The sequence below is a fragment of the Protopterus annectens genome, chromosome 7.part0, assembly GCF_019279795.1.
Source record: "Protopterus annectens isolate FY-2018-M chromosome 7.part0, PAN1.0, whole genome shotgun sequence".
Classification (NCBI taxonomy): Eukaryota; Metazoa; Chordata; order Ceratodontiformes; family Protopteridae; genus Protopterus; species Protopterus annectens.
This window is the reverse complement of record NC_056739.1, coordinates 334,296,333-334,310,746: the sequence shown is the minus strand read 5'-3', so window position 1 is coordinate 334,310,746 and position 14,414 is coordinate 334,296,333. Positions and strand designations below refer to the sequence as shown.

At 42.0% G+C, this 14,414-nt stretch overlaps 1 protein-coding gene across 1 annotated transcript in view; it reads right to left on the bottom strand.

The window, feature by feature from the left end:
* The window catches only part of STRIP1 (striatin interacting protein 1), a gene marked incomplete in the record, with an annotated part of 820,756 nt that overhangs the window by 45,604 nt on the left and 760,738 nt on the right, over window positions 1–14,414 (bottom strand). Inside the window, 1 exon segment of the mRNA XM_044076197.1 lies at window positions 9,560–9,764. Within this exon segment, the coding sequence (XP_043932132.1) occupies window positions 9,560–9,764 (205 nt within the window).

The following is a 14,414-nucleotide window of genomic DNA, read 5'->3' as shown; positions in this document are numbered from 1 at the left end:
AGATATAAATCCTTATTAGGACCACAGGACCCATCTTTCGATTTCTGCCTCAGTAAACATAGCATTCCTAATAAGAGATCCAAAGAGAGGGCTCTCTCAAGGTTCCTTTCTCCTTTCCTTCCAAGACCTGGTACTGGCATGCATCTGAGGGGAAGGATGAGGATAAGCAGCAGCTCTGAGGTAGACAAGCTCGCAGCCATTTTTCAAAGGCTGAGCTCTCAGGAGCAGTACTGCCAGAGTTGAAGACCATGTCTCTCAATTTCTCAAGCACAAAGTCCTGCATACCTTCAAATGTGGTGAAGCAAAGAAATGATTAAGAACTCAAACTAGTATCAGGATGAATTACTACTTACATCCATCTCAAGTGATGAAATGGCGAAGCAGCTTACCCACTCAACCAAGGAAGATTTCTGTGATGTCAGAATGGATTCCAAGGTGGTGTGAGGTACCGACAGAGCAGCATAGGATCTTGTGACAATGCTGTACTTGTCTACTGAAGTACATTCTCCTGCACTCGCACAGATATACTCCAAAATGCTCTGCACAAAACGTCACGGTCCTGGATGGAGACAAAGGGGCTATGAGGCCATAAATGCAGTTTTTTTTCTTTATCTGAGTGACTCAAACTTGTATGTAAATAATGTGAAGAGACTCAAACTTGTATGTAAATAATGTGATGACATGCTGAGCTTACTGCCTAGTTGCTTTGGAATGCTGCTACTGATGCAGCCAGCAGCACAAGCCACAGAACTCTAGCTTATTTAATAAAAGCTTTTAAAGAACAGCAGTCTTGTTCTGGCGCTCCATCAGTGTGGACGGAGTGTATTACTCTGTTTATAAGGCGTCCAAAGGGTTTACCATATGAATAAAGACTGTAATAAGCTTAAGTTGACAGAGAATAAACGGTTGAGCTTTGCCAGATTCTTAAAACAAAGTGCAGCTACTTTTTTTTCTGTCACTATTAATTAATTTTTGGTATCTATTTAATTTTCATACTAACTGCCTTTTTATATGCTGAACCTGTGTATAATTTTTCTGTTTCTAATTTTTTAAGCTAATTTTTATGATCCTGATTTGGACTACAGTACTATTCTGTAAACAGTGTACACTGAAAGCTGAGCTGTGACATTAATTTAAAATAACACTGTGTTGATTAAATTTGCCATCACTGCCATTGATCATTCCATTCTCTGCTAACTGGTTCATACATGTTTCCTCATCACTGAAGGTGAGGACTGAACAGTAGAGTCATCATTAAGTCAACCATCAGGGGTGGTTCAGAATTTCTTTTATCTGACCATGATTAACCCCATAAGTGAGGCATGTAATTAACAGCAGCAGTGATCTTGCCCTTCACTTTCATAAGGAGCTCACGTGAGCAGGATGTTCCACTCGCGCACCTGGAGGCACTGCTTGGTTGTTCCCCATGGAAATTAAAACCTTGTGCATTTGTCATGAACATATGTGACCTTCACCCCAGACAGGCAGGAAAAGTACAGTTGTGTACATTTACCATAAATATAGATGTTAGAGTGTATTCATTGTTGCAGTCATTACATTTGGGTAATCTGCTGGCAGGTTGCCCTCAGTCGGCCTGATTAACAAAGTCTTGGGTTCTGCGTCGGTTGCTGTCCCTTCTTCCATGACGTCAGGTCGTCAGGGGTATAAAACATGCAGCTGACGCCATTACATCAGTTTTTCTTGCCCCAGATGTCAGGTGCCCCCCCCCTTAATGGGGAGCAAATAAAATTAAAAACACAAAATTATACCTCCAACCAAAAGCAAACACACCAAAAAGGCTTTTAAGCATAGTAAAGGAAAGTAGAGGTATAGCCAGAGAAAAATAGGGGACTGGAGGGAGGTTAATCAGGACTGCAACAGTGAATACCCTCGAACATCTACATTTTTGTTAAGTGTACACAACTGTACTATGTTCTTCGTGTTTCACTGTTGCAGTCATTACATTTGGGTAGATTCCCAAAGTTATGGTTGGAGGAGGAGTTTATACAGCATTGGGGCCAGCTATAAGGCCCTGTAAGACAGCAGTGGCAAAGCCTGCTCTGGATTTAGAAAAAATTGGTAAATGATCATGCTTGGTGAAAGTATGAACAAAACTCCAGGTAGCAGCTTCTAGAATATCCCTGGTAGGAACACCTCTGAGAATGGCTGCAGAAGTAGATGCAGCCCTGGTGGAGTGAGATCTGATCCCCTTGGAGGATAGGTTTTCCATGGTGCTTATAACAGAAATTAATGCAATGGCTTATCCATTTAGAAATGGTTTGTTTTGAAATAGCCTTCCCCACTGCCCCTGCAGCAAATGCTACCAGCAATTGTTCAGATTTTCTTCGAGATTTAGTCCTGTCCAAGTAGAATCTAAGTTGTCTGTGCACATCCAAGGAATGCAGAATCCGTTCCCCTTTGTTCTGTGGATTGGGAAAGAAGGTTGGCAAATGAATGGACTGAGGTAAGAGCCACACTGGAAACCACCTTGGGCATGAAGGATGGATTGGTCCTGAGAGATACTCTGTCCGCATGAAAGATGATGAAAGGCTCTACTGCCATAAGGGCCTGTAATTCAGATATCCTTCTAGCTGAAGTGATTGCTAAAAGGAAGGCTGTTTTCCAAGAAAGAAAGAAATTTTAAGTATGCAGTAGCAGCTGGCTCGAAAGGAGGTAGAGTGAGCTTCTCCAAAACAAAGTTAAGGTCCCAGGCAGGGGTAGGAGCTCTCCTGGGTGGTCTCAAGTTCTTTGCCACTCAGAAATACTGCTTGAGCAGAGGATGAGGGAAGAGGGGTGGTTCTGTGTTATAGTGAGCTGAAATAGCTGAGGCGTGGATTTTAATAGAGGAAAAAGACAGGCCCTTGTGAAGCAGTAAGTATTGCAAAATCTGAGGTAAATTGGGCGCTGCTGTGCTCATCCCTAAAGATTGGTTCCAGGCACAGATTCTTTTCTATTTGTCAGCATAAGATATTCTAGTACTAGGTCTTCTCGCCTCCAAGATGACATCCATTACAGGTTTGCTGAGGGATAAAGGTAAATTTAAATGATTAGCCAGACTGCAAGGTTCAATGTTGGAAGCTGAGGGTGCAGAATTTGGCTCTCCTGCTGAGACAGCAGGGAAGGGGTGTGAGGCAGGTGCCATGGAGATATTTGCGACACACTGCGCAGGAGTGGGTACCAGTGTTGGCGTGGCCAGTCTGGAGCAATCAAAATCATCCTTGGTTTGTCCTGTTTGACTTTTAGTAGAACTTTGGAGAGCAGAGGCAGAGGGGGGAAAGGCGTAGACTTCCAGCTAAAAAAAAGAGCATCCACTTTTCCAGGCTTGTTTGTGGGGAGTCCTTGTGCAAAACTTGTCCAATTGGTAGGTTCTGGGGGGAGGCTAATAGATCTATGTCTGGGCTCCCCCATTTGCTTGTCAACATGTTTAAAATCCATGGTTCCAGTTGCCACTGGTGTGGGTCCATGAGTTTTCTGCTTAGTCCGTCTGCCAGTGTATTCAATTTTCCTGGCAGGAATTGAGCTTGTAGGTGCACTTGGTAGCTCAAGGCTGTGTTCCACAATGCCATGGCTAGTCAGCACAATGCCATGGCTAGTCAGCAGAGGGGGTAGGAATGTGTACCCCCCCCCCTGCTTGTTTATGTACTGTGGTGTTGTCCGTCTTTACCATTAGTTGTCCTGGAAGAATGTAGTCTTTGAAGGCTGTCAGAGCATTCTGTACAGCTAACATTTCTTTTTGACTGATATGTAGGTGCATTTGATTTGGGTTCCATTTGCCCTGAATGCACTTCTCTGCCAGGTGAGCCCCCCATGCACAGTCTGATGCATCTGTAGTTAGGGTTTGGGTGGCAGGGGGTAGTGTGAATGGCAGTCCCTTGTTTTGGTGGCTGGCCTCTGCCCACCATAGGAACTCCAGGCGTAGGCAAGGTATGATAGGAATCATTGTTTCTAGGCTGTGTCAATGTTGACTCCATAGACTTTTTAAGTACCACTGTAGTTTCCTCGTATGCAGTCGTGCATATGGAATTAGAAAAATGCAGGAGGCCATGAACCCCAAGGCTTGCAGCATTTGTCTTGCAGATAGCAGGGGTTTTTGTGGCTACTTGTTTGAAGTAAGTTACCAAATGAATTCGCTTCTCCAGCATGAGGAAAGCCATCAGGGCAGTTGTATTCAATCTTGAACCCAGGAATGTAATCTGTTGACAGGGTACCAGTTGTGATTTCTTTTCGTTTATGGTGTATCCCAGACAAGTTAGAACCATTTTTACAAATGCCAGATGATTTAGAAGTATGCCCTGGTTTTCTGCCTGAATTAGACAATCGTCCAGGTATGGATATATTTGAATATTTCTTTGCCTGCAAAATGCAATAACTGTAGCCAGGCACTTTGTGAAAACCCTGGGCGCAGTAGACAAGCCAAAGGGCAGTGCAGAACAAATAATCCAAGTAGCCTGCTTTGAAGCGTAGGTATCTTCTGCAAGATTCCCTGAATGGGATGTGCAGGTATGCTTTTTTTCTTTCCCTAGCATAGGAAGTAACTGGTGAAGAGTCAGCATCTTGAATTTTGGAATCTCCAGCAAGATGTTTAGAGTAGACAGGTCCAGGATTGGATGCCATGATTTGTCTTTTCTGGGTACCAGAAAAAGCCTGAAATAGAAACCTTGTCCCTTTTCCTCTTCTGGTAACGGTTGAATAGCCCCCATGTTTAAGAGGGAAAGTACTTGTTTTTGAGCCTCTGCCCACTGATTTGGGGGCAGGTCTGGCCACCTGTTTGGTGTTGGCAACGTGTGGAAATGAAATCTGTATCCCTGGGACACTATTTAAAACCCATCTGTCCTGGGTTATGAGTTCCCAGTTCTTTGCATGAAGAGCAATCTTTCCCCCCAAAGGGGCGGTTAAAAGGTAAGCACTTGGTAATTTTAAAAGGAAGTCATTGAGACCATTTACCATAGGGGGTTGTCTTGTTATTTCCAGATTTGGAAGTGGAGGCCCCCCACTACTTAGTTCCGAGAGTCCCCTGGGACTGAAACCTGGGGTTTTTGCTGTGTCTGGGTTTGGCTTGAGAGGATCTGGAAGGGGCTGGAAAAGACCAATTCTTAGTAGGCTGGTGCCTACTAAATCTTGGAGGTTGTACTTGTAAGAAATATTTAACAGTTTGCATAGATTTAGCTTTATCTTCCATCTTTTTTAGAACTTCTTCAGCCTTATTGCCAAACTGGCTGTCCTGATTTAAAGGAGCATCCAACAATTTAGCTTTAACATGATTAGGCAAAGATTGCTCAAGTCAAGCATGCCTTCTAAGCACAGACCCATTAACAGCAGCCCTGCAGGAGGCCTCTAAAGAATCAAAACTACATTACAAGGTACATTTTCCAACTTGTTGAGCAGAATGCATTAAATCCTGTAAATCTTTATTTTCTACACAAACAGGAATCAACATAATTTTCTGTTTAAGCAGTCCAATAATATGCTGTTGATATTTTAACATATGAAATTGGCAGTTTAAAGCTCTGATTGCCAAGGTTGCATAAGTATACACCTTTATACCCCATCTATCCAGCGCCCTGGAGTCTCTATCAGAAGGGGTAGGATTTTTAGCAGTAGAAGCCTTAATGCCCTTGGGCCCCTGAGAAATGGTTTCTGGATCTGCAACAGGATTTTTGAAAAGGAACTTGTGGGACTCAGGAACCCTGTAGTATCCGTCAGGTTTACTAGGAGGTGGAGGCAGGGAATCAGGCGCCAAACTGGTTTCTGAAAACACATCATCAACAATGTGTAGTACAGGTGGTATAGCCAAAGGCCTATTCTGAGGTAGGAGGAGGAAATCCCTAACCCTCTATTTTAAACCAGTAAATTCCTGACTTTCCCAGTGGAAATGATCCCGTAAAGTATGCAAAGTCACCCCAATAGAAAAATCCTCAAGAGGGGAGGCAGAGGGAAAGGAATTCTCTGCATCAGAATCCTCATAAATAGGTATGGACAAACCCAGGTCATTAGAAGAGTCAGAAGAAACAGAATCCTGATCAGAAGATTCATAATCAAGCTCAGCACTAGGCCTCTTGGGGGGGTGGGGGTGACTACCCCTGATTAAAGTAATTAGATCTTCAGCCATTTTGATTCGTTTTTTTAGGCATAGGGGACTGAACATGTGGCCTGGGCGTCTGTTTTTTAGACACAGATTGAGATTTAGGCCTTAGTAATGAAGGTGGTGTTGATTTAATATGCAAGTCTGTAGGCCTGAATACACCCTCAGAAGCCAGTGCCTGCAGAGAGGCTCCGGACCCATCCAAGGTAGAGACATCCGCAGGTTCCATATGTGAAGCATCTCGTGGCATACCGGACTCCGAATGGGTCTCAGTAGAGGCCTGCGAATCAGAAGTAGTGGGTATCAGGGGCTGCAAAAGCACCTCACGGCGAACTGGTGACTGGCTTAGGAGAAGCGTTGTCGGCAGTTTTGGACCTCGGCGGCCTGTCTCTGTCTTTATCTTTATTTTTTTGTAATCCCAGTAGTCGGATGGCTAACTGATCTGGATAATTAAACCGAGAACTGAAATATTTAGAGGCAAAAATGTACCGACGACGGATAGTGCGCTGATTAAATAAATCACAAAACTGACAGCAAGGTACATCGTGGTCAGGGCCTAGGCAAGGAATACAGTACGAATGAAAATCTTTATGATGTATTTGCTTTCCACAAGTAATGCAATTATTAACTTTTACTGACATTGGTAAGGAGCAAGAAAAAGTTTCCCCAACGGGGTACTTAGCTTTAAGTTGAAGACTTCGGTTCTGAAACTCGAAAACGAACATTTCAGGAGTCGGCCGACCGGCACTTGCGAACTGCTTCTGCAACGCACGGCAAGAAAGACTGATGTAATGGCGTCGGCTGCATGTTTTATGCCCCTGATGACCTGACGTCATGAAAGAAGGGACAGCAACCGACGCAGGACCCAAGACTTTGTAAATCAGGTTGACTGAGGGCAACCTGCCAGCAGATTACCCAAATGTAATGACTGCAACAGTGAAACATGAAGAACATCTGTGTTCTGCCCCTGTATTCCTCCCTTTCCATGTCCCTAGTCTTCCAATGCCCTGTCCTCTAATCAAACTCCTGTCATCTGGGTCACAATTAAGGCTTCATCCCCCTATTCCAGGGAGCTTTGTTTCCTTACACTCATTTAAGAAATTTTCTGAACGTAACTGAAGACGTACATTATCACATTCAAAAAATGCTGGTGTCTTAAACAAAATTACACAAACTTTTTTTTTTGACATAACTAAGAGATCGAGTTAGACTAAATAGATACTATGATTATGTGAGCTCTTGTCAACTGATAACAGCTGGGTATTTACTAATGAGAGTAGTGAAGATCTGCAATGTTTGGAAACGCAATCATTCTGCAATTCCACTGATTATTTATACCTGTACTGAAGTGCACTAGGCTAAGTATTCACCTCCCAATTTAAATTAGAGTGATGTATAGTCGGCATTGTTGGAGTTTGCCATCTGCATCTATTAAAACATACAAAGGTGTGCAGTGACATAACAGCTACTAGCTACATGTCAGTGAGAAGCAGATAAAGTTTGCAGCTAGGTTAGTGGCCCTAAAACAGACATGGGAGAATCTGTGAGGATAGTCTCAATTCTTGCCAGTGAAAGGCTAACCAGGAGGATGAGGTACAACAACCTGGGACAGGGTTAAAAAAGAAATGTTTCTTATGGACTCGAAGGCCTGCTCTACCTCACAGTGATGTTAATATGCTCTGGTTAGAGATGGTAGATGATGGGCTCACCCAGTGCATAGCTGACAAAAACTGGAACTGGGAAGCATGTTTTTTTTTGTGTCTTGGTACATATAATGATGTCCTCCTTTTCTCTGTTGCAGTATTCTGAATATGTCCCAACTTTCAAAAATTATTTCTGAAATGCCAGACTCTGAGTCTAGCATATCAAAAACAATTTGTGAAAGTTTGGACACGTTAAGAATACTGCAGAGGAATAGAAGGACATCTGGTATATTTAATTAGTAGGTGATTTGCCCCTATATGGGGGGTGCATTGGGGGCTTGCTCCTTGTAATTTTTTTTTTGCATGCTCCAAGATTAAGGCCCAGAGCATGTGATAAGTGAGGTCTTTTTCCCTGTTTTTTTCAATGTTTTTCATGTTTACTTTTACAGATTACCTCTTTTTTTTTTTAGGTCAATCCAAATGTGCATGTGTGTGTGTGTGTGTGTGTGTGTGTGTGTGTGTGTGTGTGTGTGTGTGTGTGTGTGTGTATATATATATATATATATATATATATATATATATATATATATATATATATATATATATATATATATATATATATATCTATATCTATACATACATATACATATATACGTATGTGTAAATATGGTTTACATTCATTTTGCTGTCTTGCACAACACTGGATATTAACAAAACGAATGCATTTACCTGAATGATTGAAAAGTCATACCGTATTATGTTGAACAAATGCTAACGAAAAGACAGTACCATTCGAGCATGAGAACTCGACGCTCTGAAGTGTGCTGCTGTATGTATGATTGCACACTGGTCCCTATCTGTTGATCAAGCCTTCAAAAACTGGAAAAGCTTTTGAATGGAGATTGTGGTACAGTGGGGATTGGGAATTCTCAATGTAATGTGATCTTGGAGTTGGCATATATAATTTACGGGGTTGTGGGGGGTGTAGGAGGCTTGTCCCCTACAAAAACGTAAAAAATGTAGATTTTTGCATTTGTAGTTTTGTTTTGATGTCAGAGTATCCGGAAACTCGAATGTTTTTGGGCTGTGTTATGATTGCACAATTTAACGGAACTCTGAATACTCGTGAATGTCAACTGTTGTGTTACATTAATTTCAATATTGTTCCTATTCGGTAGTGTGAAATACGGCAAATACATTCTTTTGTGATTTGGTAACATGAATGTAAACCTACAAATACACACACACACATTATATATACATAAAAATATGGTTATACTTAACACCAATATTGACGGTCAAAATATCTACCCAAAAAAACCTAAAAACAATGCTGAAACTGAACACAGCCAAAAGTAATGGATTTGCATGGGGCATGACCATCATACCCCTTCTCTACTTAAATATACCAATTCCAAGATCACACCATAGTGGGGAAATGGCCTTCTTTGCAATAACACTGACTTTATAGCTATTCTGTTTTTTAGATAATTTAGGGTAGACATTCTGAATGCCGGAATAATTAGCATTAGATCAATTTAAGTAGAACCAAGGTAAAAATATGTAGTGATACAGATTACTCTTGTCACAATAAGAATACTCCTGGGTGTGAAAACACAACCAAATACAAACATTTCTTACTCTACACAACTTAAACCCTTGGAAAGAACTGCAGTTATTAATTTATAAATGCTACTACATACTCAATATTTAATACACAAATGTAGACAAAATGTCATCATCTTGCATTTTAATGCCACACGGCCAGCAAATCCTAAGCCAATTTTATATACAACTGTAGCATGCAAAAAGTCAAAGTTACACAGTTTGATACCATTTCCATACGCCCAGTCATCATTTAGCCGATGACGCACTTTCTGGTAGATAGCAGACATGGTCTTCATGTTACTCTTCCTCCACTGACGGCCAAGGTACTTGGTCTGCACCTTCAGAAGCTTAAGAACGTACAGCTGCATCATGGCCTGCTTCACCTTTAAGGCCCGTTTCAGTATTGGTGCAGACTTAAACACCACAAGCATCTGCAAAGACATTACTTTACACTCAGAAGTACAGCATGAGTTTGAAAAATCACGTCAATGTGCACAGACTGATTCATGAAATAAAAGGCTAATGACATCATAAAAATTGCATTACTGCACATTAATGTCAAATATGTTATAGACCAATATAAAGCAACACATACGTTCATAGGTGCAGAGGTAGGTACTAGGCTATCAGCCTAAGGGCCTAAGTAAGCCTAGCCAACAAGGTTCCCTGGCTTACACCATCCAAGAAAGTTATTTTCCTGTGCCCCTGTCGAGCAGAGCCACAGAAGTGATCCCCGGGGTGTATTTCCTATTTCCCATCCACTTATCAAGATTTTTCTTGAAGAGTGCTAATGAGGAACTTTGCTAGACGTAGATGGGTAGCTTGTTCCAGAGTATGGGAAGTCTCTGAAACAGGAATCTATCCCTCCAGCATATCCTGTTTATTGTGGTGACAAGTTTTAGATCCCTAGAGCGTGTAGCTCGGAGGAACTGGGATTTCTTTAGGTGTAGCATGTCCAACAGCTCTGGGTTTGACATAGCTTTATATGTTAGGCAGAGATCACCCCGGAGTAGGCGACATGCTATGGAGTAAAGCTGGAGTTTTTTGAGACGGTCAGTGTAGGGCATCTGTTTCAGGCCAGTAATCATCTTTGTGAGGTACTTCTGTGGCCTTTCCAGCTGCTGCAGATGTCTTGTGAGGTATATTCCAAAAGGGGCATTGTACTCTATAATGGGTCTAATGTGTGTCGAGTAGAGGGGAACAACGACCTCTTTTTTCTTAGATGAGAACCCTTTTGTGATGAGGTGTGTCATGTAGAAGGATTTCCTGACTTCTGTGGTGATGTAATTATCAAAGGAGAGACTACTTTCCACCTGGGTCCCCAGGTCTCATCACACATTCGGTATTAAGTAAACTGCCGCCTATGTGGTAGTTCATGGGTGCAGAGTTTTTACCAAAGCAGATGACAATGCACTTTTTGGCATTGAGCTTGAGACCATGGCTCTGGCACCAGGCATCTGTGTCAGTGAGGCCCTTCTGTAGGATGCCCACATAATTTGGGGAATCAACTATGGCTCCTAGTTTGCACTCATCTGTGAACTTCGTTAGCCAAAGGCCCTCTGTGTTACCCTGTACTTCAGAGAAGTAGATACCAAACAGGAGAGGTCCCAGGACTGAACCCTGTGGTACTCCACTTGTCACTGGTTTGAATTCAGATTTGGAGTCTGCAACTTTTACAGTGTGGGTTCCATCAGTGAGCCAATTGGCAACCCATCTTGTGACAAAGGGATTTACACCCAGTTTAGTTTGTTTAGCTATAATTCCAGAATGAGGGATGGTGTCGAAAGCCTTGGCAAGGTCAAGATAGGCTGTGTGAACCACCTTACCTTCGTCTACAGCTTTGGTGACTGCCTCAAAGAAGTTGATCAGGTTCAGAAGGCATGATCTGCCTTTCACAAACCCAAACTGGGTGGGGTCCAGAGTTTGGAGGTTACCAATGTCTTTGTTTACGAGTTCCATGATGATACATTCCACGACCTTACAGACCAGGCTCATCAGGCTAATAGGGCGATAGTTCCTGGGATCAGTGGTGGCTCCCCCTTTGTGGAGTGGGATAACTGTTGCTGTGTGCCATTCAGTGGGCACAAAGCCTGATGTGAGACTATGACTGAACATGGTGCTTAGGTGGGGGGCCAGTTTGTTCTGAAGTTCGTGTAAAACGCAGCCTGGGATTTTGTCCGGTCCCACGGATGCTGTGCTTTTGGCTTTAGAGAGTGCAGCTTTTACCTACGTAGTTGTGATTACAGAGACTCTGCATTCTTCCTGTATAGATATGGGCCCTTTAGGGGGGGTGGGGAGGGTAAAGTTAGCAACGAACCTATCTGCCAGGACATTGGCAATATCAGTTGGTTCTGTAATGTTTGTGCCGTTGTGCTGTAACCCAGAGCAGATCTGGGTGTTGCCACAGATTCTTGACATAGCTATAGAATGCTTAGTGGCTGTCCCTAGAATCAGTAACTATTTTGTTTTCATAGCTAGCTTTGGAGGATCTTATAAGGGATCTCAGCTTCTTACTGAGGCTGATCAGGGAACTCCTCCACTCATGGGATTTTACTCTTTTGCCACAGTTTTTTCCTTCTGTTGTAAAGTTTGTTTACGGCAGGGGACCACCAGATTGGCTTCCTTTTTTTGGAGGATTCTATTTGGGATAGCACGATCCATGCACTCGTGTGAGTGCTTAGAGTGCATCTGTGTAGGATTCAGCAGTCGTAACTGTATTGTCCACCTGCATGGGTGTCATGAAGTTTGCCACTTCTGTCTTAAGAAACATGAAGTTGGCTTTGGGGAAATTGTTTACCATAATTTCCTTAATGAGGGGTGGGGGCGGGATGTGGATATCTAGGGTGATTAGCTTATGGCTGGATCTGACCAACGGGGAGTTGACTTCAGGTGTGAAACACCGGTCACTCATGTTGGTAATGACTAGGTCTAGGATATTGTTGCCCCTGGTGGGGGTGTGGATAAGTTGATCCAGGGCATTGGAATTTATGAATTCCAGAAATTATTAACACAAGAAAACAAAATGCTACATACTGACTTATGCCCCTCTCCCAAAAACTGATACACAAAGAAAAACTAAGCACACTCAACTACAGGACGGTGGCTGGGGATTCTCCACTGAAATCAAGTCAATTTCTCTACAAATGTGTCAAAAACATGTTTATTCCATAATGTTATAAACAAAACTTGCTACATTTCCCATGAGATGAAAGACAAACAACTACAGAATTATTACTTAAATAAACAGGATAAGGACACAAAGTCTTACACATATCAAAAGAAAGAAAAATAGCACAGAAAGGTTCACATTTGTCTTCCTAATGGACAAGCCCCCAAACACAGTTCAGAGTACAGGTCCAAAGAATCTACCTAACCATTGAAGAAAAGGGATGACATGGACTTCACTATGAAGTTCTTCTACAAAAGCTATAGCGCTTTCTTGTAAAAATGAAAGAGTCACAAACATCACTGAGAAATGGAGAATACTTCAAAAGGGCCACTAACATTTGTGGGAGTAAAGTCATTAGAAATGAACGTGTGTATTTTATTACAAAGGAAAAAGCAGTGGAAGACCTTCGCCTACTTATGTGCCATAGTCTTACAGCATCATGGCAGTTCTTTGAACAGTGTAGTGTCTATTGCATTATAAAGTAAAGGGAGGCACTTAAAAGTTTAAGTGGCACATAATAAAGAGTTGAAACAGTCAGTGATGTAAAGCCAAAACAAGAACATGGCCAGTGATGGGAGTAATATATTACAGTATGTAATATATTACTGTAACATATTCCAATTTGTATTAACTAGTGATACAACTAGTTACTTTTTCAAAATAGTAACAGTAATAGTAATATATTACTTTTTTTAGTAACTTAAATGTGCATTACTTTTGCGTTACTTTTGCTTAAACCAATGGTTCTCAGCGTGAGCAATATTGTCTCCCTAAAAAGCAATGGAAAACTTCCGGGGACCCTGGGTAGTATGGATAGTCATCAGATGTTAGGAGGTAACAGAGACTTTAAATGGGCAATTTGGATAAAAAATTATAACATAATGTTGGCACAACTTATAGCACACATTACATTCATAATAGATCATTAGAATTAGAATGGGCAATTTGGATAAAAAAATGACAACATAATGTTGGCACAACTTATAGCACACATTACATTCATAATAGATCATTAGAATTAGTCTAGAACAAAATTTACTTCATTTTTTTAGCACTGCAAGGAGGTGAAAGCTAATGACCAGACTCCGGCCCTGCCCTTGTACTGTAGGACTCTCACCCACTAAAACACCCCCTAACACTTGTACAATTCTAGTCTGCTAGAGATCATATCCTTACCTTGCCATATAATAAATGACATTGGGTCTCCATACCACCATCAATCAGAATCAAACTCACCACTCAGCAGTTTAATACCTGATGCCCCAACCCACTGCACCAAGCAGGACTCTCTGGATGGATCTATGATCCATCAACTTTTGTCTTAATAATTTTTTATGTTCTATTTAAAATTCCTTTCAGGTTTCGATTTTCAGTTGTTGAAAATAGACAAAATGTGAGAGTTTTTTATAAGTCTTGTGCTGTTATCTGTGTACGGTTTGGTTTAATTATTATTTGTTATTCCCTAGTTATAAAGACTAGTCTTCTTCTCCTCCTCCTCCTTTCAGATGTTCCCATTAGGGGTCACCATGGTGGATAATCAGTCTGCAAAACAAGTGGCAGTAGAGTTTTACATTGTCGAGTTGCCAGCTTGGTGCACAAACTTCCACAGAAGGCACACGCACGCACATACTCACACCTAGGGCCAATTTAGAATGTCTAATCCACCTGCAGCATGTCTTGGGAATGTGGAAGGAAACCGAAGCACTCAGAGGAAACCCACACGAACACGAGAGCGACATGCAGACTCCACACAGAAGGCACCCCAGCCAAGAATCGAACCAGAGAATCTCTTGCTGTGAGGTGACAAACCTAAGAGCGGCACCACTGTGCGGCTCAGCTATAAAGACTAGTCTGCTGGAGTTTTTCAACTAATGAAACAACAAAAAGTGCTCCTGAGCAAAAGGTCACCATA